The sequence below is a fragment of the Muscardinus avellanarius genome (assembly GCF_963383645.1).
Source record: "Muscardinus avellanarius genome assembly, chromosome: 1".
Lineage (NCBI taxonomy): Eukaryota > Metazoa > Chordata > Mammalia > Rodentia > Gliridae > Muscardinus > Muscardinus avellanarius.
This window is the reverse complement of record NC_137786.1, coordinates 216656896-216682038: the sequence shown is the minus strand read 5'-3', so window position 1 is coordinate 216682038 and position 25143 is coordinate 216656896. Positions and strand designations below refer to the sequence as shown.

Below are 25143 nucleotides of genomic sequence, written 5' to 3'. Positions count from 1 at the left end.
TTGGAAGTTCCTTCAGGTAGTGAATTTTGTTGACATATTGGGAAACTGCTCCACCAGCCTGGCTTCTGCCACAATCTGTCCCGTCTGACTTCTGTGTTGCTCTCAGCTGCTTTTGGAAATCCTTGTGTTTCTGGAGTCTGGGGCTCACATCTGTGCCTTCGATTCATTATGACTGAAGTCTGTGGATGGTTTTCCATGTGTGATACTCAGAAGAGGAAGGAGGGGGTCTTTCGCACTGCATATGTCATATGCATACTGCAAGTTGAGCTACTCCTCTTAATCACTATTAAGCGGAAAGATTCTGAGCCATGAAATAACTGAATTAAAAATTGAAAACTCCCCCTTTACAAATACTTGACAGGGAAGTAAAAGAGTAACCTTAGAGATTCTCACCCAGCTTTTCTGTATGCCATGTGAAAACAGTTTTGTAAATACTTTGTTTCATATTTCCAAGAGAAAGACATTTCAAGTTGTGTTTCATATCTACAGTCCAAAATACCAAACATTCTGCACCACTAGCACTGACTTATTTCACAGACCTAGATTCCATGGTTTCTGATAGCACCACCTCCACAAACCCATGCTGGGGTGAAGAAGGGAAAATTGACGGTTAACCTCCCACACAGGAAGTAAACAGACAGAAAATACTAACCAATCAAAGGAAAAAAACCCAGAAAAGTAACTGAAAAGTCCTGAGTGGAGTTAATCCACACTGTCCTCGTCGTCACCAAATGTTAGTAAGAAACAGAAGAGAGCCACTTAGGGACAAATAATTTGAAAAAGAAGTCAGAACGTAGGCGACAGTTTTCAGCGCGCCTGTGGGCAACTTACCTTTTCTAAAACTTTGGCGATTCGGGTGCCTATTTGTTCAAGTGACTGTTGTGGATATTGGTCTTTGCCAAGATTTTGCAATACCTACAACAGAAGGAGATGGAGATTAGAGGAGTGATTTAGGAGTCAGACGGCAGCCGCGGCTGCTTAACTGGGCACTGAAGCACACAAGCCCACTGCTCTTCCGGGACACCTTTGGCAGTCCCAGACTGCCCGTTGGGGAGTAGTCTGTGAAGACACATATAAGAACATATTGCCAGCCGGGCGTGGTGGCGCACGCTTATAATCCCAGCATTTGGCAGGCTGAGACGGAGGATCATGGTTCACGGATAGCCTCAGCTATTTAGTGAATCTCTCTGTAACTTAGTGAGCCCCTGTTTGAGAATAAAGAATAAAAAATAGGGCTGGGGATGTAGCTTGGAGGTAGAATACTCCTGGGTTCCACCCCCAGTACCGCAATAAAGAAAAAAAAAAAAAAAGAAAAAAAAAAGGAAGAACAGTCCTCTCCCACTTAATAAAACTTATAGACATGTAAAGCATATTCATACCAGGTGTGGTGGCAGACGCCTGTAATCCCAGTACTTGAGAGGCTGAGACAGGAGGATTGTAGGTTCAAGATTCTGTTAAAAATAAAAATAAGCTGGACATGGTGGTGCACACTTGTAATCCTAGCATTCAGAAGGCTGAGACAGGAGGATCATGGTTTGTGGCCAGCCTCAGAACTTAGTGAGGTCTTGTGCAACTCAGTGAGACGCTGCTTCAAAATAAGAAAAGAAAAAAAAAAAAAAGCTGGGCGTGGTGGCGCACGCTTGTAATCCCCATGCTTGGGAGGCAGAGACAGGAGGATCGCACAGGTTCGAAGCCAGCTGTGTGCGCTGGCTTAGGAGATACTGTTTCCAAATAAAAATGTAAAAAAAATAGGTCTGGGAGTGTAGCCCGGAGGTAGAAGGGCTTCCAGGAACCCCAGTACCACCAAAAAAAAAAAAAAAAAAAGCAAAAAAAAAATAAATAAATATAAAATAGGGCTGGGGGTATAGTTTGGACGTAGAATGTTCCTGGATTCCATCCCCAGTACTGGAGGAAAAAAAAAAAGGCCTGGGGGGTGTAGTTTGGAGGTAGGATACCCCTGAGTTCAATCTCCAGTACCCCTGCCCCCTAAAAAAATCATAGCAACATCAGAAAATATAGGAAATAAAAGCTATTTGTGACACTGTCACCCAGACACAGCCACTGTTAATAGCTCTATACACACACACACACACACACACACACACACACACACACACACACACTCTATGTTTCTATCTATCTATATGGGTGTGAATAGTGTTTATATGTGTGTGTATATATTGCACATATATACATGTAAATGTTTCAGATATTTTATTATGTATATACATATATATATATTATTTTTCTCACAAAATATAGGATTATACTGTATCCTGTAAACTGTATATTTACATAGTATATTTTGAAAATTTCTTCATGCCAATATATTTCTACCACATCTTCCTAATGGTACCTCTGTATTTATAATCTATAATCCGTATATTATACATGCATCATGTATATTATACAATTTCCATACCAAAATTTACTCAATCCATCTTCTAGTGTGGACATCTATGACATATTTTCCAATTTTCATTTGAGGTAGATTCTTTGCTAGGTATATGCTGAATTTGAATTTCCCCTGAAGCTTCTTCAGAATGAGAACAGGAGAACTAATTGCCCCAAATATTTCTCTTAAGAGCTCCTGTCTGATAGCAAGGCAGAATATAACCCACCTTGAGGGTAAGTCAGAATGAAAATTTTATAATCATAAAAAGGAACAAGTCCCAACCCTGAAAGAAATTAGGTTTAGTTTAAGGCCACCATGATAACAGCCAAATGAAAAATAGTAAGTAAATAAAATAAAATAAAATAAGGCCTGGCAACCTGTGCTTTCTGCTCTCAGCTGCATCTTCACTAGGAGGCTAACACAGGCTGGATGAGGCCGAGCACTCACCTCTGTCAGCTGACTCTCGCCTGTGTAGTGCAGGCTGGCTCGGTTGGACACCCCGTGCAAGTGGTCCAGGGTGTGCATGCTCGTGGGGAGGTTGCCGTTGCACAGAGGCTCCATTGCTGGCTGCTGGATGGGGGTGGCAAAGTCTATGTGTTCTGTGATGCTGAAACATGGAGATTACCACATTAGCATTAGCAGTCAACTGATCAAACTCTGTATGCTACCCTTCACGGGGAGGTCTCCTAACAGGTAGGTGTTCTTGTAGGATTTCTTCTTCCAGGGTGCAGACAGTGATTATACCGGCAACTGGTTCCTATCTATTCCTTTTCCTTTATGCACAGAAGCAAACTTGTCCCGATGGAAAAATCCATCTAAAGGCTACATAGTAAATTTTACATATATAGCTGGGAATTCTGTTATGTACAAGATATAAGTACTTTCCTTCATGACTCTCAGTGACCATTTTCCCAGGGTGCACATGGTTAAATGTTATAGACTGTGTTATGTGTGCTGATATGGCAAGTTAGCACTGCCAAATTTAAAACTTTAAGTTTGAAAAGCTATTTAAAAAGTTCAACAGTTGGCAAATAATTCATTCATTTCTTATTTATTCAGTGCCTATTACATGTCAAGCATCAGGGCCATAATGACTAAGAAATAGTATGGAAGCCCAGGCGTGGTGGCATACATCTGTAATCACAGTGCTGGATGCTTGGGAGGCTGAGGCAAAGAGGATAGCAGGTTTGCAGACAGCTTTAGCAAGCAGTTAGACTCCTCATGAACCTAGAAAGACTCTGTTTCTAAATAAAGATAAAATAGCGAGGCCAGCATCGGAGCCTGCCTTGAAGCAAGGCCGGTACTGGGGCCTCCGAGGCCAGGATAAGAGCCTGCCGAGGGGTTAGGCCGGTGCTGGGGCCAGCGAGGCCGGCATTGGAGCCTGCCGTGAGGCATGACCAGTGCTGGGGCCTCCGAGGCCGGGATCGGAGCCTGCCGAGGGGTTAGGCCGGTGCTGGGGCCAGTGAGGCCGGCATTGGAGCCTGCCTTGAGTCAAGGCCGGTACTGGGGCCTCGAGGCCAAGATAAGAGCCTGCCGAGGGGTTAGGCTGGTGCTGGGGCCAGAGAGGCCGGCATCGGAGCCTGCCTTGAGGCAAGGCCGGTACTGGGGCCTCCGAGGCCAGGATAAGAGCCTGCTGAGGGGTTAGGCCGGTGCTGGAGCCAGTGAGGCCGGCATCGGAGCCTGCCGCGAGGCATGACCGGTGCTGGGACCTCCGAGGCCAGTATCGGAGCCGGCCGAGGGGTTAGGCCGGTGCTGGGGCCAGCGAGGCCGGCACCGGAGCCTGCCATGAGGCAAGGCCAGTACTGGGGCCTCCGAGCCCGGGATTGGAGCCTGCCGAGGGGTGAGGCCGATGCTGGGGCCAGCAAGGCCTGCATTGGAGCCTGCCGTGAGGCAAGGCCGGTGCTGAGGCCTCCGAGGCCGGGATTGGAGCCTGCCTTGAGGCAAGGCCGGTACTGGGGCCTCCGAGGTCAGGATAAGAGCCTGCCGAGGGGTTAGGCCGGTGCTGGGGCCAGTGAGGCCAGCATTGGAGCCTGCCGTGAGGCAAGGCCGGTACTGGGACATCCGAGGCCGGGATAAGAGCCTGTCGAGGGGTTAGGCCGGTGCTGGGGCCAGCGAGGCTGGCATCGGAGCCTGCCGTGAGGCAAGGCCGGTACTGGGGCTTCCGAGGCCAGGATAATAACCTGCCGAAGGGCTAGACCGGTGCTGGGGCCAGCAAGGCCGGCATTGGAGCCTGCTGTGAGGCGAGGCCAGCATCGAAGCCTGCCGTGAGACATGGCCAGTGCTGGGGCCTCCTAACCCGGGAACGGAACCTGCCGAGGGGTTAGGCCGGTGCTGGGGCCTCCGAGGCCGGGATTGGAATCCTGCCAAGGGGTTAGACCGGTGCAGGGGCCAATGGCCAGCATCGGAGCCTGGTGTGAGGCAAGTTCACTCCTGCGGCCTCCAGGGCCGGGACCAAAGCCAGGTTAGGGGTTAGACCGGTGCAGGGGCCAGCGAGACCAGAACTGGGGCCTCCCATGAGGCAAGGCCGCTGCTTGAGCCAGCAAGGTCTGGATCAGTCCACTGAGTAGCCAGGCCACTACTGGGACCATCAAGAGTGGGATCGGTACTTGCAACGCAGCATGCACAGAGAAATATCGCAGAAAATATAAATCAGACGCTTCTCTTAATCAGCAATAACTAGGAGGAAAAGGGCAACAGGAAGAGGTTGAGCTATAGAAAGGGCCCTATAGTGAAGCAACTAATGTGACCAATCAGAGGGTATGTAATACTGGAGGACGGAGCCTCTTTAAAACGCAGGAGGTACATAAACAAATGTATCAAAGTAAGTGCGATGGAGGGAGGGGGAGGGAATGGGATGGGGGCTGGAGGAGGGCTAATTGGATGATGTGTGCTTGTATATCCTCTCAAGTCTTGTACTCCAATGTGATTGATATATGACTACAATGCACCAATTTAAAAAATAAATTAATAAAAAAAAAAAGATAAAATAGGACCGGGCTGTAGCTCAGAGGTAGAATGCTCCAGTACCACAAAAATAAAAAATAAAAAGTAGTTAGGAATAATACTTTAAGAAAATATATACATATACAGTCCTTGCTGTTATAGTGCACACCATCTGGTCTGGGATTCACTTATTATAGATATAGTAAGTTAAAAGTAAAAACACAGCATAAGGAAGATGTAAGGAGGATACACATTTCCTCGGCACCACGAGGAGGGAGTGGTGAGTGAAAGGTTCCCCCAGGAAGTAAGACTGAAGTAAAGCGAGGACAAGTAGGACTGAACCACTGAGGTAAGCAGGGGCACCGCGGGCGGAGCCCTACCTGGAGGGAGGGCAAAGCTGAAGACGGCCGGGAGCAGAGTGTGAGGGCTCTGGGGGCCCATGAGCTGCAATAAGGAGTGAGTAGTTTTAAGAATGAATGGCTTTATTCACATAGACCTGAGTGCAGTGGAGCAAAGGGACTGAACAGGGCAGCAGGGGACAGGCAGGACCCTGTGGAGGTGGCGGTGCTCTCCTTGCAGAAGGAAGCAGTGGTGATGGAGAAAAGTAGGTGATTTTGAAAAGTATTCAGGGATAAAACTAGTGCTGGCAACAGACTGGCTTGGGGTGAGGAGAGAAGGGTTATTAAGGATGATGCCCAGGTTTCTGGCCTAAACACTACTAGAGATAATTACTAACACTATGAAATGGAAAAGCAAACAAATGCAATGGTTTTATTTTTCCAGATAGATGGTGAGCAAGAAAATTAGTTTTATTGAGCTTGGGGTGACTAAGTGAGATGTAGACAAAAAGGTCCAATACATAATTGGATAAATGAGTTGAGGGCTTCGAAGAATGGTCTTGTCTAAGGATCCAAATTTGGGTGCTGCCAATATATCAATTGGTGATGGAAGTTTTGGAATAGGTCAGTTTGACTACGTCTGATTATAAAATAATAAGGCTTAGTGGGAAATCCTGGAGAATTCTAACACTTACAGGTGTAAAAAGGCCAGTAAAAGAGAATCATTGTTCAATGAAGAAATGGCAGGTATCAGAGAGGCAGCCCTGCTCAGCTTGTATCCTGGCAGGCATTGGTTAAGTTTGGACTTGCTCTGGTACCCCCACAATTGCAAGATGTCCATGAGAGACTATAGGTTCTGTGTTTCCACAAAGAAGGATCCACTCTTCAATTCAAACTAAGTCATGCTTGACTTCTGGTAGCTTCTATGAAGTGGAAGGTGCCAAGAAGGGGGCACATTCACTGCCTCCCTATGGGGGGCTGAGTCCACCTGTGGGCTGTGGTCAGCAAGAGTCATGCTGTGCTGACCCCAGGCCCCAAATGGTGCGTCTTCTGGAAGCTGCTGACCAGAGGGCATCCCTAAAGTCAGCTGAGGCCTGGTGGTCCCACTGGTACACATGCCATGAAGGGAGGACAGGATAAAGATACTCACTCAATGTTTTTTGAAGAAACTGCAAGCCAGGTACTCACGATGGCCGTCAGCTCAACCCAGCGGAGTTTGAGGCACTCGTCGGGGCTGGGCCATCCCAGACTCTGGTAGTCACGTTTTTTTCCTGGAAGTAAAGTATATCATGAATAGACACAACTGCAAAGGAATGGATCCCAAAGTGCCATGTCCCCTGGTGGTTACTTCGCCCACACTGGTGCATTTGATGGTACCAGTCCTTCTCCTTGACTTTAGAATTTCCATAAGCAACCAAAAGAACTAATGAAAATCTTACCATTCATGGAAATGGGAATAAAAATCATCTTTGGACAAAGCCTTACTCTCAAAGATAGTTGGTGAAGCAGAAATAAAATCTTTCATTGCATTTGAGGTTGATCAACATGAAATAAGGCTGAAGATGTTAACTGTTAATATTCTTATCAAGCTTAATTTTTACCCCTCTCTATTTTGATAGTACAAGGACAACTCTAACTTAGTGGAAATACCTATCTCTAACTAGTCACTCTGCCTGTCACTGAAGATTTGGGGCTGGATAATTCTTTGTTGTATGGACCTGTCCTGCACTTTGGAGGATGGTAAGTAGCATCTTTCGCCTCTACCCTCTAGATGTAAGCTGCACACTTTCCCAGCTATGACAACCCCAATGTCTTCAGATACCACCAAGTGTCCTCTGAGGGGCAAAATCACCCCTGGCAGAAGAGCATCAGGGTGGAAAATGATGATGAGGATGAAAGGTTACCATTCATTTTAAGAGGCTTTTATTCTCATGTCTCAGACGAGAAAAATGGAGGCTCAAAGGGATTAGTTAGTCACCTAGTTAGCAGAGCTGGGCTCTAGACCTAGGCCGTTTGACCCTTATAGCTCTTTCTCTGATCACTATGCTATTTAAGGTTATTTGGAAATTTAAAAACTCTGCTTACTGATATTCCTCACAGGCACAGCATTTGGGTCCAGGCCCTTTACTGAGATCAAATTCCCAAGAAAAGAGTGGAACTAAGTCTTGATTGGAAAGGGGTTTTCTAAAGGAATTATATTGGAATAGAAAGGAAGAACTTTAGTTCTGTATAACACTTTTTATACTGTAGGAATTTACCAACAATAGAAAACCATTTGAGGTACAGACAGGGATTTAGCTTTATACTTTACTAAGACAGAAAAGAATGGTTTGGAAGAATTTCAAATTAATTCTACAAATGAATCACTTTAAATAAACTATACATTTGACAATAAAACACTAGGGATAGAGACAGAAATGATGAGACAGCCTGCTCTTGAGCTCACAGTCTAGTGAGGAAGGTAATATAAACACATCATTATAACAGGGGATGTGCTACAGCGAAGGACTAGAGCGGAGAGCAACTAATTCTGCTTGAAGGTACCAAGAAAGAGATGGCAGCTGAGCTCAGAGTTTAAGGATGTGTGATAATTCTGGCACCGCAGAGGTGGATAAGGGCATTCCAGGCAGAGGGAACGGCCAGTGCAAAGGCATGGACGTAAAATAAGAGCATGGCTGGTTGAGAGGATGGTGCTGAAGGGTGGGGAGAGGCCGGGTTGTGAAGGGTCTTGTAGGCCACTGCGGGAAGTTCACACTTTATCCTGAAGGCAGTGGGAAACCGGGAGACCACATCTCTCCATCTTGCTCACAAGAATATCATGACGCCTTGCTGCAATCCAGCTACACTATGTCTATGGCACCTCCCTGGTCTTCCAGTTTAGTAGCCTTAACCAAAAGAGGAAATGAAATTAGTTAAATGTATTGTTAGTTCTTAGGAAATCTATTGTGGCTTTTTGTTCTTTTTTTTTTTTTTTTTTTTGCAGGTCTGGGGATGGAACCCAGGGGCATTCTACTTCTGAGCTATACCCCCTGCCCTGTTTTCTATTCTTTATTTTGAGACAGGGTCTCCCTGAGTTGCAGAGGGCTTCACTAAGTAGCTGAGGCTGTCCACGAACCGCGATCCTCTGGTCTCAGCCTCCCGAATGCTGGGATTACAAGCGTGCGCCACCACGCCCGGCTATAGTGGCTTTTAATGAGACCCACTTTTCACCTAAGGGCTCACGAACGATCTGTTTCATAATTTGCTTTGAACTCTGTAAGATTTAGCAGAAAGCTTATTAATTGGTAGTGGAGAGATCCATAGTTATTTAAAACTTGAAATACCAAACCTCTCTAGTATTTTCACATCTCTTCCACATACAGAATGGTAGTAACTGGCTCCCTGTTCTCATCTGCAAATGAATCCAGTGCCCTGCTTGGGCCACCAGCCTGAGTCCACCTAACGTGTGCTTTACGCTTTGGTACCACCTTAACCATATGTGGCTAAAATCTTGACTTTCCTAAGAAATCTTTAGTTTTTTTATTTATAAAAGTAGCACAGGCTTATTATACAGTATTTAGAAAACAGGACAGTCACGAAGAAGAAAATTTAAATGATCTATAGCTGTACCACTCAGAGATGACTGCTTATAAAATTTTGGTGATTTCCTTCTAGATTCATTTCTACATGCTTGTTTATTAAACCATATTTCATCAAATCTAAGGCATCATCAACTCTAAGGTGCATTATTATTTTATACAATTTAAAAAAGGAAAAAATCTATCAACCTCACGATACAATAAATTACAAGATGTATCTCAATTTCAGATACTGAAATATAAAAAATGTAGCTGATAAAAATATAGTATAATCATTGCTGGGCAATGTAGCATGCAGTTAAAATCTCAGCATGTGGGAAGCTGAGACAGGAGGATCGTGGTTTGTGGACAGCCTCAGCTACTTAGTGAGGCCCTTTGCAACTCAGTGAGACCCTGTTTCAAAATAAAGAATAAAAAATAGGGCTGGGGATGTGTAAAAATAGGGCTTGGAGGTAGAATGCCCCTGGGTTCCATCTCCAGTACCACACACACACACACGAAATACACACACACACGAAATACACACACACACACACACACACACACACACACACACACACACACTATTTTACAAGAATTGAAGTATTCTCTATGCTATTTATAAACTGCATCTGTTCACTTACAATAATACAAAATATCTTGGTTGCATAGTACAGAGCACAGACATGTATTTTATTTAGGAATTATAACATTTAGGTTATTTACAAAGTTTTACTCTGATAAGTAACTCATTACCAACACCTTTGTCCTTAAATCTTTGGCACTTGTGAGATGATTTATTTATCTAGGGTAAATTACTAAAAGTGGAATTACTAGTATATTTAAAATTTTTATGATGCATTTTATGAAACTACCCCCAAATTCCTTTTATTAATTTTCACAGTATATTACACATTTTAAGACAATGTGATAAGCAAAAACTGTTAACTTGAGCTGGGCGCGGTGGTTTGTAATTGCACATGTAATTGCACACTTGTAATCCCAGCATTCGGGAGGCTGGGACAGGAGGATCGTGGTTCGCGGACAGCCTCAGCTACTTAGTGAGGCCCTTTGCAACTCAGTGAGACCCTGTTTCAAAAAAAAGAATAAAAAGTAGGTCTGTGGGTGTAGGTCAGAGGTTGAATGCCCTTGGGTTCCACCCCCAGTACTGAAAAAACAAAAACAAAATCCTGGCAACTCACTGTTTATGTTTGTGCTCCTCTGGCTGCCAGCTAGGCCAAACACTTTCTCCCATGTTTAGTGCCTCCTGAATGTGTTTGTGTCTACTTGGTGAGATATGTGCATGGATTTTATGGAAATACTCTTTTTCATGTTGATGTACATGTGTTCTTCAAACGATAATGATATTTTTATCATATGCTCTACCAATGTATATAATTTCTTTTTTTGTGTGTGTGGTACTAGGGATTGAATCCAGATCCTAGCCCTTTATATTTTTGTTTGGAAACAGGGTCTTGCGAGGTTGCTGAGGCGGTCCTCAAACCTGCAGTCCTCCCATCTCAGCTTCCCTGATTGGCTTTACAGGCATGGGCCACCATGTCTGGCGTATACAAATATTCTGCGAAAGTTACTTTGATTTAGTCCTTTGTCCTATTATTTTGTGGTGCTTTGTGGTACCAGATTAATCATTTTTCTCTCTCTCTTTGATTTAGGAAGTACTTCTTAAGAGCATGTAACTGTTCATCTAAATTTTCTTTCTTCATCATTTATCACATTTAATGTCTGATCCGCTGGAATTTTTATTTTCATGTTTTATAATCTGGACATTTTTCACTGATACAGAGACAGACCTACTAGAGAGAAGTGTTGCCTTCCTTCTGTAAATTATTAACAAATGTCAGCTTCATTAGAGCAGAATTATTATTAACCAATCAATTAATACTGCATTAATTATGCAATTATTTAGAATAATTAATTACAGTAGTACTTCAAGCTTTTAACTCTAGTCATGACAAAATGTCTTTCTTGGTGTCCTTAGAAGCTTTTACAAGTTAATTCTGGTTTTTAGGAAAGCTGGTTCTATTCTTTATATATTATTATGTGCTCTCTCTGCTTTCAGCCTTGATAAATACATGTACCAAATTAAATAAGACACATTTTGAAGAACTGCATTTTCAGTTTAAAATGGTAAAAATATTCCTTTAAAAAGGAATATAGCATTTTAAAATAGAAATTCTATCATCAGTATTTAATTGTTAGAAAAGGAAGTTAAGCAAACACCTAGCAATGGCCCTTGACCTGGACCCCAGAGATGGGCTTCCGGATAACAATGAAGCCTGAGGCCACATGCCAAACTTGGATAGGTATGTGTTTTTTCTAGGAAGCAACTTCAAAACAGCTATCCCATACTTACAAAGATACCTGACACAGCAGATGTGATTATTATCCCCATTTTATAGATGAGAACACGAGGGACAGAGAAGTAAGTGGCACAACTAGTGTTTGAATGCAGGGAGCCTGCCCCAAACCCACACAGTTACATGTTACACTGACTGTCACATTGGGAATTAATATGATATTTAAACTGAAAGTGGTAAGAATATAAGCTAAACAGTTGATGGTAAAACAACCAAATAAATGTCAGAATAAACTTCTTATATCAATGACTGACTTTGCCTTTTATCTTCTCATCTTAACTATTCTCAGTCACACATACATCTGTGAGGAATGAGATCGTGAAATCTCAAAGAAGAAAATGGGATCTTAAACATTCAAATTTACCTTGTGGCCCAGGAGCTGCTACCTTTGGGCCAGTGATCTCCAGGTTTGCTTGGTAACGATGTGCACTTTCTGCCTGAGTCGATTCTACCTTTTTCCCAGGAGTTTTCTTTTGATCCCCTTTAGGTTTCTTTACACGTTTGACCTGGAATGTGATCTGGGAAACGGAATCATGTTAGGAACCAATGAGATCAGTGGTCACAACTGCCACTTACTGTGGCATCAGTGGCACTGAGAGTAACTCAGAGGGGCTGGGTGTGGTGGCGCACGCCTACAGTCCCAGTGCTTGAGAGGCTGAGATAGGAGGATCACAGTTTCAGGACCAGCCTTGTAACTCAGTGAGACTCTCAGCAACCCCATGAGACCCTGTTTCAAAGGCTGGGATGCAGCTCAGAGGTAGAAGTCCCCTGGTTTCAATCCCCATGGCAACACACACACACAAAGAAAAACCCAGACGGATAAACAAATTACACTGATCTGATCATGGCACACTGTGCACACGTGTTGAAATAACCACTATACCCCGTGAATATATACAATCAGGTCAATTAAAAATTTTTTTTGTGTGTTTGGTACTGGGGGTGGAACCCAGGGGCTTTTCTCCCTCCAGGCTATACTCCCAGAACTATTTTTATACTTTATTTGGAAACAGGGTCTCACTAAGTTACTGAGAGCCTCACTAAGTAGCTGAGGCTGGCTTCGAACCTGTGCAATCCTCCTGTCTCAGCCTCCCAAGTGCTGAGACTTCAAGCATGCGCCATCACACCCGGCTTGAAAAAAATTAAAAAAAAAAAAAAAAGTTTCTCCCAGTATTTGGGAGGTTGAGACAGGAAGATAACAAGTTTGAGGCCAGCCTCAGCAACTTAGGGAAGCCCTCAGTAACTTAGAATAAAAATTAAAATAGGCCTAAAGGTGTAGCTTGGAGGTAGAATGCCCCTGGGTTCGATCTCTGGTACCACACACATAAACATGCAATAGAAATGTATGTATGTATAGTTTGAAAAGGTGTAAATACAAACAAACATCCTGTGCCAGGGCTAACTTATCTCCCCTTTTTTTGTTGTTGAGATGGGGTCTTGCTATGTTGCCCATACTGCTTTCAAAGTCCTGGGCTCAAGAGATCTTTCTGCCTTCGCCTCCCAAGTAGCAGGACTGGGTACATGCTACCATTACCAGCTACGTTTAATTCTGAAAGGTCTAAAATAAAAAATGGCTAGTGAAATGAACAAAATCACCTAGTCTTAGAGAGGACACAGAGGACACAGGAAGAAACCTGTCCAGCGTGGGCGTCCAAGTCTGTGGGCACTGAGTGCGGCGTCACACTCATCCCATTTCCTCCACCTCCCAGCAAAGCTAGCGATGCCCAGGTAACGTGAAGTGCTTCCTGCAGGGCGATTCCAATGGGAAGGCTGTCCTGGAGTTCAGAGGAGAGCCACCTACCCAAAACCTGCACACTGAGCCCACTGGGAGCCCTCAAAGACAGGGCTGCGCTTCCGCGAGGCCGGGCCGGCAAACCTTACCCATTCTGCTGCTTCGTCGTCTTCACCCCTGCAGTCGCCATAGCAGGAGCTTTTGGCCACCCCATCCTGGGGACCTTTCTTCAGCACCCGTATCCCCTGCAGGTCTAGACGCCGCCCCTTCATCTCTAGTGCTCCCCCAAAGCCTTCCAGAGGCCATGCCTGCTGAAATTCATCCACCAGAGCCAGTATCTCTTCTGACATCTTTGTCTCGTCTGAATTCTCCATCTCATCGGAACCATTGCTTTCTTCAACGACCGTACCTGAAATTCAAGGGTCAGTATGTTATGAAGTTACACAGAACTCCTTAGGGTACGCTAGTAACATCAATCCTGCTTATAGAGAAGTTCTGGCTCTGTGTGGAGGCACTTTTATAGCTGACTTGCATAAAAATACTATTCAACATCTTGAAAATTCATAATAGAGAATCATCTTTTGCTGTCAAGCCTGGCTGAGAACAATGGCAGCAGCCAGTGGCTACCCGCTGTCACTAGTGAGCAGGAAGCAGCTGTGTTATTTTTTGAAGGTCCACTTGCTCAACATATAAAAGATGAAGCTTACTATGGTATGTTACTTATGTAATATGTGGGAGTCCTCGAGCTTTACTCAATTATCACTAAGTATCATAGCTGTGTGTCTAGCCCACAGAGCTGGCTTAATCACTTTAACTGAACAATGATTTATTTAATGGAAAACAATCCTGATTCCACATGAAGGCTCTCATTTTCACTAACGTCTGGTATAATAGCAGTATATTAGTGCAATTTCTAAAATGACTGCCAAGTTATTATTCATGTTGCTCAAATATATAAAGACGCCAATGAATGACTCTTAGGGCAATGACCTAGCAACCCTCCCCCCCAAGAACTCAATATGCTTCCTTTATTATCCTATGAAGACAACCTTCTGAGTTTCCCTTTATGCTTAAAACAAGGAAACTCAGAGCAGATAATCCTGAGTTTCCTAATATTTTCCTTTAAAAAAAATTTTTTTTTGAGGTGGGTTCTAATTAACCTGCCCAGCCTGGTTTCAAACTTGTAATCCTCCCCTCTAAGATGCTCGAGTTGCCAGAAGGATCCTTTCCTAAATTCTTTACCATTTGATTTTTGCTGTTTATTTTGAAGTAATGATAGTGTCTTACATGCTGTATGAAAGGCATGGCTAACCAATCCCTTTTGGTAGCAGATGTGGTCCAGAAACAACCTGCGTCCTCATCCACTGGATGGCCTGAGCTCTGGGCTGAGAGCTCACACGCCAGTCTGGTGTCCAGTGCAGTAACTTCTGCTTGGCAACTCTGGCTTGTTCAGGGTTTTAGAACACACTACTATAAAGCCAACATCAGCACACTCATACTCATACCCGCAGTGAGAAGCCCATCTTAGAGATACACAGTATTTGTCTCTGAGTGAGAAATGTGGCTGACCACCACAGTTGCAAACGACTTCAAAATACTCACAGGTCAGGAGCGTGCCACCTCAGCTATGGTGGCTTCTGTCTCCTGTTCCACTGACTGTTATAGCAAGTGGGAGGGTTTGAGCACAGTGTTATTCTTCCTTAAAAGAACACGGTTCTATTTATTTACAAGTCACTTAAAAAAGTATGGCTATCTTTTCAAGTAAGTTCCCTTTAGGTTTTCCAAACCAATCTGCTAGCTTCTACTGCTTTCTTTCTTTGTCTGTCTATCTATCTATCTATCTATCTATCTATCTATTTATCTATCCATCCAGTACTTGGGATGGAACCCAGTATCTATCTATCTATCTATCTATCTATCTATCTATCTATCTATCTATCTATCATCTATCTATCTATCTATACAGTACTTGGGATGGAACCCAGGGGCATTCTACCTCTGAGCTATACCCCTAGCCCTATTTCTTTATTTTTTATTTTGAAACAGGGTCTTGCTGAGTTGCAAAGGACCTCACTAAGTGGCTGAGGCTGGCCGCGAACCACAATCCTCCTGTCTCAGCCTCCCGAATGCTGGGATTACAAGCTGCGCCACCATGCCCGGCTCTACTGTATTTTATAATTATTGTTATTATTTTGTGGTACTGAGCACTGAACCCAGGGATGTTCTACTACTGAGCTACACCCCCAGCCCTTTTTATTTTGAGACAGGGTCACACACACTGGCCAGGAACCTGTAACCCTCCTGCCGTAGCCTCCCAAGTACTGGCATTACAGGAGTGTGCCACCAAACCTGGTTCTGTTATTTTTTTTTAACTCAGTTCTAAAGTAACCCTATGAGTTTGTTAAAGTGTTTTCCTTAGGATATTCAGATAAAATTGGTTGGCTGCTTGCCTACCTTATGTGATCAGTAGCACAAATCCAGGGCTAATAAAGAGGTCTACTTCAGTTTCTATTTTGTTTGCTCTGACATTCTTAGGACCTGATATCGCACCTGGCACACAGCAGACACAGAGAGCGAGGAAGGGATCAAAGGGAACTCATAACAATTTGTTTACTGAGGATCCTGAGGGTCTACGTTTCCTGCCTTCGCTTTGTGCTGCTGCAACTCAAGACTTTACACTTGAGACTTCCGGGAAGATGGCGACTGAGAAAAGCGGGGCTTAAGAGCCCCGCTAACAACCAATCCCTATTACCACAAAATCAGTGCCTTTCATAGCCAGAAAACACCATCACCAGAGAAACAAAAAAATCACCAACCCCAGAGAGGAGGGGGTCTCAGAAAAGAGCTCAAAGCCACAGAGGAGATACGCCGGCCTCACGGCCAAGGATGTGGCAGCAGTGCTTTACTGCCGGCGGCAGCAGCGAGTTCACCGGACGGCTACGGCTACAGACCAACGCACTCAACAGCCCACCAGGTTCCAGAGAGGAGTGGCGGGCAGCGAGCTGAGGTGAGCCACTGCAGAACAGCCCGGCGGGATTAGGCAGATTTTTCGGCACAGGGAGCGTCTAAAGCTCCCAGTGGCTGGGCTCAGCACACGCTGTGGGGACTCAGAGTGGAGCTCAAACCAGAGAAGAAATACGCCAGCCTCACGGCCGAGGGCGTGGCAGCAGCGCCATATTGCCACTGGAGGCAGCAGCAGCGAATTCACTGAGTCCACTACAGCTCCATCTGAGTACTCAACAACAGTGAGTCAAATTGTGGGCCCGGGAGGAGAAATCCCAGTACTGACTCCCAGGGACTTGACCCAGTGGGGGAGTGGCGGTGGCAGAGATATCACACTATAGAACGCCCAACCTGGCACCCCCCACGGTCTAAAGCAGCCTCGATTGACTCCCTGGGTCTGAGACTCTGCGATACAACCCAGTAAAGTAGTAGTGGTGACTGAGATACCACAGACTCGAGTTCCAGAGCACCTTAAGTGAAGTCATAGTGACCCAAGGGAAGACCCAGGGAAGGCACAAACTTCTGAAATCATGGGAAAGAGGAATAACAATGGAGCAATGAATGCCCACAACCCCACAACATCAGAACCCGATAAAACAGAAATTCAGAGATTTCTAGAAGATCAAATCAGGAAAATAACTAGAAATAATAGAGGTGTTTCGAAAAGAATTCAGAGAGAGCCAAAAAGAGATAAAGGATGCAATTAATGAAGTAAAGGCCTCAATTCAAAGTACAAACAACCGATTAGACCACATGGAGAATAGAATCTCGCTCTTAGAAGATGAGCAATCCAAAAATGAACGCATAGTTTCTAATCTAGAAAAAAATATCCGACAGCAGGAATCTGACATTGAAGAAATATGGGTCCAGTTTAAGAGAGCTAACCTAAGAATAACTGGAATAGAGGAGGGAAAAGAAGGTAAAACCAATAGGATCGACAATCTCTTCAAGGAAGTAATAGCAAAAAATTTTCCAAACACAGAGCAAGAGGTCAATACACAGGTCCAGGAAACTTACAGAACTCCCTTTAGACAGGATCAGAGAAGAGGATCCCCACGCCACATAACTGTCAAAATGACCAATGTGGAAGCCAACAGAGAATCTTAAAGGCAACGAAAACAAAGAGCCAAGTGACATTCAGAGGGAAACCAATTAGAATCACTCCAGACTTCCCAAACCAAGTCATGAGAGCCAGAAGGGCTTGGAGTAACATATTCCAAACTCTGAAAGAAAACAACTTCCAGCCAAAAATGTCCTACCCAGCAAAACTTTCTATCAAATTAGATGGAGAAATAAGAAGCTTCCACGACAAACAGAAACTGAAGGAATTTATGTCTTCAAAACCAGCACTAGAGAAAATACTCAAAGAGATTAACTACAAAGAAGAAATAGGTAACACACACCAGAACCAGAGAAATAAGATTTTCCATCCAAGAGACAACTAAGCATTAGTTATATGTGGAGATTCATTATTTATGTTAGTCTTATACCTATCTCTAAATTGTATTGTTTGTTTTTACTGTTGTTAATTTTTAGGATTTCTAGTTGGAATATTAATATACCTTCAGATATAGCATTTGGAAATATTTTATCCCATTCTATCAGTAACTTTTTACTGTTTATATTGTCTTTGGATATACAATATTTAATTTTTAGGGAGTTTGTATACCCTTCTGTTGCCTGTGCCATTGAAATCATATCCAAGAAATCACTGCCAATTTCAATGTTGTGAGGTTTTATGACCCAGATTTCCTTCTAAAAGTTTATAGTCTTAAGATTTATATTTAGGTCTTTTATCTATTTTGAGTTAATATTTGTATATGGGATTAGGTAAGGGTCTAATTGTATTCTTTTTCATGTAATTATTATTTTTCAACAATATTTACTTAAAAGATTATTATTTCCTCCACCAAATGTTTGTGGAAACCTTGTCAAAAATAACTCAACAATATATGGAAGAATGTATCTCTAGGCTTTTATTTAACTCCAATGGTTTATATATCTGCCTTTAGAACAGTACTACACTGTTTCAATTATTGTAGCTTTATATGGTTTGAAATCAGAAAATATGTATCTTCTAGCTTTGTTCTTTTTCGAGATTGTTTTGGGTATCTAGAGTCCATATTCCATATTAGGATAGATTTTGTCTGAAAAATAAATATATAAATATATGATAGTTTCACCAAAAAAAAAGAAAAAAAATATTCTCTGGTAAGAAAGAAAGCAAAAAGAAATATTGAAATGTTAAGTTATCAAAAGCTTGGTATCAGACAAATGAAATTGTTATGTGAGATTATCATCGTTAATATTGGATAAATTGCTATAATACTAGATGTCAACCACTAAGCCAAGCATGGGAAGGAGGGATGGGGAGAGAATGGGGTGGGGATCGGGTGGGGGCTGACTGGGCGATGTGTGCATGTATGTCTACAAAAGTTTTTTTGTATCCCACTATGATGTATGAATACAGTGCACCAATAAAAAATAATAATAAAAAAGACTTTACACTCAGTTCCTTGTCACTTGTTAATGCACTGTCAACCCAGCAGAATGGTACGCAACAGCAAGTCAAGCGCGATGCTTTAGCCTAGTGCCTGGAGCCCATAAAACTCTAAAAGGTCTCTGTGGATTACCCAGCTGGACGGGGCTGCTTCTGGGACCTCACACAGCAACTTTATTGGAAGAGCTGCTTGGCATCTGATTTGTAGTGACAGACTTGTCCCTAAGTATTTCTCACCTTATTTTAAGGCTCTCTTCCTACATTCTCCTACTGTTATATTAGGATTCCTTGTATTTGGTTCTGGGACAGAAAAAAGTTTCTGATAGATTTTGCCTCAGCAAAGAATATGGTCTTAAAGAACAGTGGTTTCTGGCCAAAGCGAGACAGCAGATGACTGCTTTTCCAGTGTCTAGTCAGAGCTCAATCTAGGTGTCCTTTAGAACCTTCCTTTCATAAACATCACTAGTTGGAAAGCGTTCATGCTGCTTGGCTGCAAAAGTTCTGCAAACCCACTTCCCAATAGGTATTGCTTCCCCACATCCCGCCTTATAGTGATATATCATTATTAAAAATTCTTAGGGAGGGGGGCTTTTATTAATGGGAATCTATATTCAAATGAAGAGAGACTTTGAAACTTGCCGCATACCTCTACAGCTGGCAGCCAATGGGTGTTCCAAATGCTGCTGGGGCTGGGGATGGACTCCTGAAGAACTAAATGCTACATATTTTTATTGTTCATCCTCAAAGGTGAGGATGGGTAGACAGTAAATGTTCTATGAGTTAGGAAACCCACTGGAACTTCATTAAATAATGAAAGGTCAATTCAACTTTTCTCCAGAAGAAAAAACATATAAATGTTATCATAAAATGCTTCTTGGAGGAAGACAAAAACCTGAGGCAGGATTTAGACAGATGGAGCCAGAGAAGACACTCTCCTGAGTGAGTTTTCAAAAGCACACTCACATACCTACATGTAAACTCACAGACATACTGGGTTAAAGACACATCTGAAGGCACCAATCATTTCAAGTTAATCAGAATAAAGAATGTATATCAGTGAATAAGGATCTCAGGGAAGGTAGAAAACATTAAGAATGTCTGGGAAAGACAGGAAGAAGAGTGTTGTAAAGGGAGCTTCTTGTTTCCTAAAAAGAAAAATAAAGCTAGGTGTGATGGCCCATACTTGTAATCCCAGTACTTGGGAAACTGAGAGAGGAGGATCATGGGTTTGTGGTCAGCCTCAGTTACTTTAGTGGGGTCCTATGCAAGTTAGTGAAATTCTGTTTCAAAGAAAAAATAAAAAACAGGGCTGGGAGTGTACCTCAGAGGTAGAATGTCCCTAGATTCAATCCCCAGTACTGCAAAAAAAAAAAAAAAAAAAAAAAAAAAAATATATATATATATATATATATATATATATATATATATATAGAAGGCTATAATAATAATGAAGGTCAAAAACCTTAGTTGGTGTACTGAGTGGGGAGCAGAGTGTCAGGGAGAGAGAAGAGAGGACAGAAGACAGAAAGACAGAGAGTTCAATTAGAAAGGTATTTCATGGTCCAAGGTGGGCTGATGTAGAGTGAAGGCAAGGTTGTTTAAAAAGGGAGGGAGAGTGGTATGTGGAAAATGTTAATGGTAGTACAGGCTTGAAGATCATTCCAGGATTTTAAAGTCTAATGTGATAGAGTGGTTTCTAGTCTGCACTCAGAAGAGGGCAGTAGGATAAGCAGCTGGAATGTTAGACAGCTATCCATGAACTATCTACCTCTGCTGCTGAGTGTCCAGCAGTGTGCTAAGGGCGAGGGTATCACGAACTCAGGGAACTTAAGGTCTGCACTGGAATGGATGGAGGAACCTATGTGCAGACACTGTCCTCTGCAGAACAATGTCCTCTCCAATTGCAAATACACAATTCTGGTTTAGTGAGAGGTCTGGATTGTAGAGGAATCTCAGGAGGTTATACATTATGCTTGAAGCAAGAAGTAAATCTCAGGCTTGCTGCCTGTGGGGCAGATGGTATGACATAAACTGAAAACAGAGATTGAAAATCACATCTCTATTTTTTTCTTTTTTACCAGGCCCCATTTTCACACTGTAAAAAGGAGAATAAATACTGTGAAGTTGAAGAGAACATGAGCACCCACAGTGAGTTCAAATTTTTCACATGTGTGAGGTCCATTCCAGGGTGCTGGGCAAAGCTCCAATCGAGGAGTTTGAGCCACATCAGTTCACGTGTCGAGAGTCACAGGGGCTAGGAGAAGTGCCGAGAGGTGGCCATGAGCTTATGTAGCCCTCACTAAAACAGGAAGACATCCAGTGCAACCTCTGGATGTCCCAAACACATCTGGAGATTCATGCTTAAGTCTGGGCACCTCAGTTAAAGAGGTTTCCAATGTGGAGCACATTTACATAAGAGACTGGTGAAAGCACTTGACACCAAGTTAAATGGTGTCAGACAGACTGAAGAAACCAAGGGATAGGAGTAACAGCTTTAGGAATAACAGCTGTGCCAAAAGTCTTGCTAAGTTGTTGAGGGCCTCCCTAAATTGCTGAGGCTGGCCTCAAGCCTGCAATCCTCCTTTCTTAGCCTGCCAAGTACTGAGATTACAAGTGTGCGCCACCACACCTGGTGCAGTGTTCTCTTTAAACAGCAGTGACTCATTTGAGGTCAGATTGTAAAGATTTGCTTATGATGCATAAAAGATGGCACACAGTTTCAAGCCAGTAACTGAAAGCACCAAAGACTTAATTCACTCAGGTATGTAGGGGAATGCTTCACTTCTGAGCAGAAAATGACAGTCCTGAGTTTTCATTTATAGTAACAGTGCTCTCCTGTGGTGTAGCCAGGTCAGTAATAGCAAGAGAAAACAGAAAACTCTAAAACGATAACCTAGAAAAGCAAATGGAGTCTTTCCTTAAGAGTCTCGGAGCCGGGGCTCCTTTATTTTAACAGATGTGTATCAGGCATGCACTACGTATGTGTCTGTGAGGCTCACGAGCAGCCTCTAAGTCCTGAGGCAGAGGAGTCATGCCTGCATTTGTAGAAGTGAATATCTACTGGATTTCAACCATGTACCAGGTGTTAACATAAATGCTTCCCCAGGTCACTCCATTTGACTGCTCAAAAACTACGAGGCATTTTTGTTTATTTTTAAATAAGTCAGGTAAAGAGGGCCGAGGAAGATCAAGCAACTTACTCAAGATTTAGCAACTAGTAGGGGTTGGGGCCAGGGCACGGCAACCCCACCCCAGCTACAAAGCCTGTGTTCTTCCTCTGCTGCTACAGCTTGCCCAGGAGGAGTCTGGAGTAGACGATGAGTAAGCACTGACTTTGAAATGTTACAGCCAGCGACACATATTTTGCCAGTCCTTAGCAAAATGAGAAAAAAAAAAAGACATGCAAATAAAATTCTCTCTCTACACACATTTGTTGGTACAAGGCTGCCAACTGTCTATTTTTGACAAAGACTGACCTTTATTCTGACATCACCTTTGTACTTTTCTGACATTGAACTATTCTGATTTATAAAATAACAGCAGCTGTAGATGATAGCTTTCTTTAAAAATGACCTTATCAATTACAAAAATACAAAAAAAAGTTCTGCCAGGAATGGTGGCTCATGTCTGCAATCCCTGCTACATGGGAGGCTAAGGCAGGAGGATCACAAGTTTGTGGTCAGCCTTTACAATTCAGGAGGTCCCTGCCTCAAATCAATAAATCAATAAATCAATAAATACTTTTTTAAAAAAGCTGGACAGGGGAGGACTGGGGGATGTTGCTCAGTGGTGGAGAGTGCTTGCTTAGCATTGGGGAGTCCTTGGAGTTAATCCCTGGTATCATACATACATACATACATACATACAGTTTTAACCCATCAAACTCCTACCATAAGGAAAAGGTCAGAGTGTATGAGGATGACTAGTTATCTAAACTAAAAATCTGCTGAAGATCTCAGGCAAGATACCTAATTTCTAAGTCTCCAGTTTCTCATCTATAAGATTGGTTTAAAAAAAAAAAAAAGCCAGGTATAGTGCTGTATACCTGTAATTCCAGTACTTGGGAGGCTAAGAGAGGAGGCACAGATTCAAGAACTATTTCAGCAATTTAGTGAGACCCTGGTTTAAAATTAAAAAATAAAATAGGTCCAGAGTGTAGCTCAGAGGTAGAATGCCCTGGGTTCAATTCCCAGTAAATCCTGCCACACACATATTTACTAATACCTGCTTCACAAGATTAGTACATAATTCATAAAACTTTGTAAACTATAAAGTACCCCCCCCAAAAAAAATCGGCATTTTCCAGTTACTGGTTCTTAGAGAGGACTTAACTATTTGCATTTCTTTAAATTTTCATTCAAATAGATAGATTTTCTAAGCTGGGCATGGTGGGACACCCTTGTAATCCCAGTGCTAGGGAGGCTGAGACAGGAGGACCTCAGGTTCCCGGCCAGCCTCATCTACTTAGTGAGGTGCTCCTCAATTTAGTGAGATTCTGTTTCAAAATAAAGAATAAAAATAGGGCTGAAGGTGTAGGAATGCCCCTGGGTTCAATCCCCAGTACTAAAAAAAGTTTTTTTTTCTGATTCTGAAAAATCACACTAGAGGAAGCCTACTGGGATGAATATACTACCTTACAACTGTAGTTCTGTGAGCTTCTTATTAGTACCTAGCTAATAAGCAAAAGATACTTTTAGAATTTAGACATATGGCAAAGAAAAGTCAGTACCTGAGAGAAACACTAGAAAAGTTACAATCATATTATGGCCTCAATTAGCACCCTAAGAGACAGCAGGCATGATGCCGAGGGAGGAGTCTGTCAGAAGGTCTGGACTCAGGCAGGGTGGCCATATGGTCCCCTAGTGTGGGAAGGGAACGGAGCTCCATGGAATGTGGACCTAAAGAAACTTAAACATTGTATTACAAGGGGAAGATTTTGATTAGGTTTTATTCCGAGTTGTCCTAGAGAGAGAGAGAGAGAGAGAGAGAGAGAGAGAGAGAGAGAGAGAGAGAGAGAGAAAAGACTAATATGGTAGTCATAAATATCCTAGTCACTGGAAAGTTGTATTGTTGTAGAATATGGATGTTTCTATAAATGGAATAAAATATCATGTAGCATTACTCAGTTCATTTCTGCTGATGAATATCACCTCGTGATGTTTAGTTTTTTGGGTATTTTGATACTAAAAAAAAAAAAAAAAAAAAAGTGATACAAGGCTTCCAAGCACCAGAGGGGATTCCTGATTACAAACGATCATACTGGTCATTCAGTTTAAGAATAAATCTCTTTTGATTTGGTATGTGGACAGTCTCCTTTAAGTCCAATAGTTTCTGGTAGAACTGATTAAACTAATTTTCTAAATCTGCAAAACTGAAGGTCACAACTGGCAGAAAGCAATAATCCTGAGTTTCTACTCACACCAAAGGAGCGCCTCCCTTTTGGGGTCTACCTTGCTTCTCCTAGACAGCATTTTAATATATGATATTAAGCTAGGCACACCTGTAATTTTAGTACTTGGGAGGCTGAGACGGAAGGATCACAGATTGAATTTGAAGCCAGCTTCAGCAACTTATTGAGGTTCTCAGCAACTTAGCAAGACTCTGTTTTCAAATAAAAAATAAAAAAGGGCTGAGTATATAGCTCGAAGGAAGAATGTCCCTGGATTCAACTCCCAGTAACAACAACAACAAAAAGGATTTGTAATTGCTAAATAAATCACAAGCTACAGAGGAAGAAGGCTGATACATTTCATTAACAAATGTTTACTGTCCACAAAGGAAATAAGGTTACACAGAACTTGGTACAGAAGAGGCTCATAGTCCAATGGGAGACAAGACACATGTGCAGCTAACAGTGGATGAAATGTGGGAACAAGACAATTAGGAGCAGCGTGGGAACACCTGGAAGCCCGGGGCCTTTGGGAGGCATCGCAGAGTAGGAGACGTGTGAGCTACTTGGAGATGGAGAGGAGCTGTCCATCCACAGCAGAGGTGGAAGCAGGGGTCACTCTGGGCCTGTGGGAAGACAGGAGGCTCAAGACAGCATGTGAGGAGAGGAGGGAGGCCTGCTCTTCTTGCCATGCACGTACTAGCAGGTATTACAGGTGGAGAGGGACCTGGGGGTGATGCTGCTCATCTCCCACACGGAGACATCTGGATTCTTCCTATAGGTAACAGAAAGCCACTAAAAATTTTAAATCTAGGCAACTTACCTGATCTGAAGAGCATTTTAGAAACAACTCTTTGGACACACAAGAAATTGGTTATAGTGGCTTCTCCTGCTTTTAAACTTGCTAT

At 42.9% G+C, this 25143-nt stretch overlaps 1 protein-coding gene across 5 annotated transcripts in view; it reads right to left on the bottom strand.

Annotated features, from left to right (window-relative positions):
• TTC17 (tetratricopeptide repeat domain 17) overlaps positions 1-25143 on the bottom strand; it is a gene marked incomplete at both ends in the record, with an annotated part of 116657 nt that overhangs the window by 19968 nt on the left and 71546 nt on the right. For all 5 annotated transcript variants that reach the window (XM_080717759.1, XM_080717760.1, XM_080717762.1 and 2 more), the window contains 5 exons: positions 832-915; positions 2843-3002; positions 6827-6947; positions 11976-12129; positions 13493-13752. In XM_080717759.1, coding sequence (XP_080573885.1) covers positions 832-915; positions 2843-3002; positions 6827-6947; positions 11976-12129; positions 13493-13752 — 779 coding nt within the window. The remainder of the gene's footprint in view (positions 1-831; positions 916-2842; positions 3003-6826; positions 6948-11975; positions 12130-13492; positions 13753-25143) is intronic.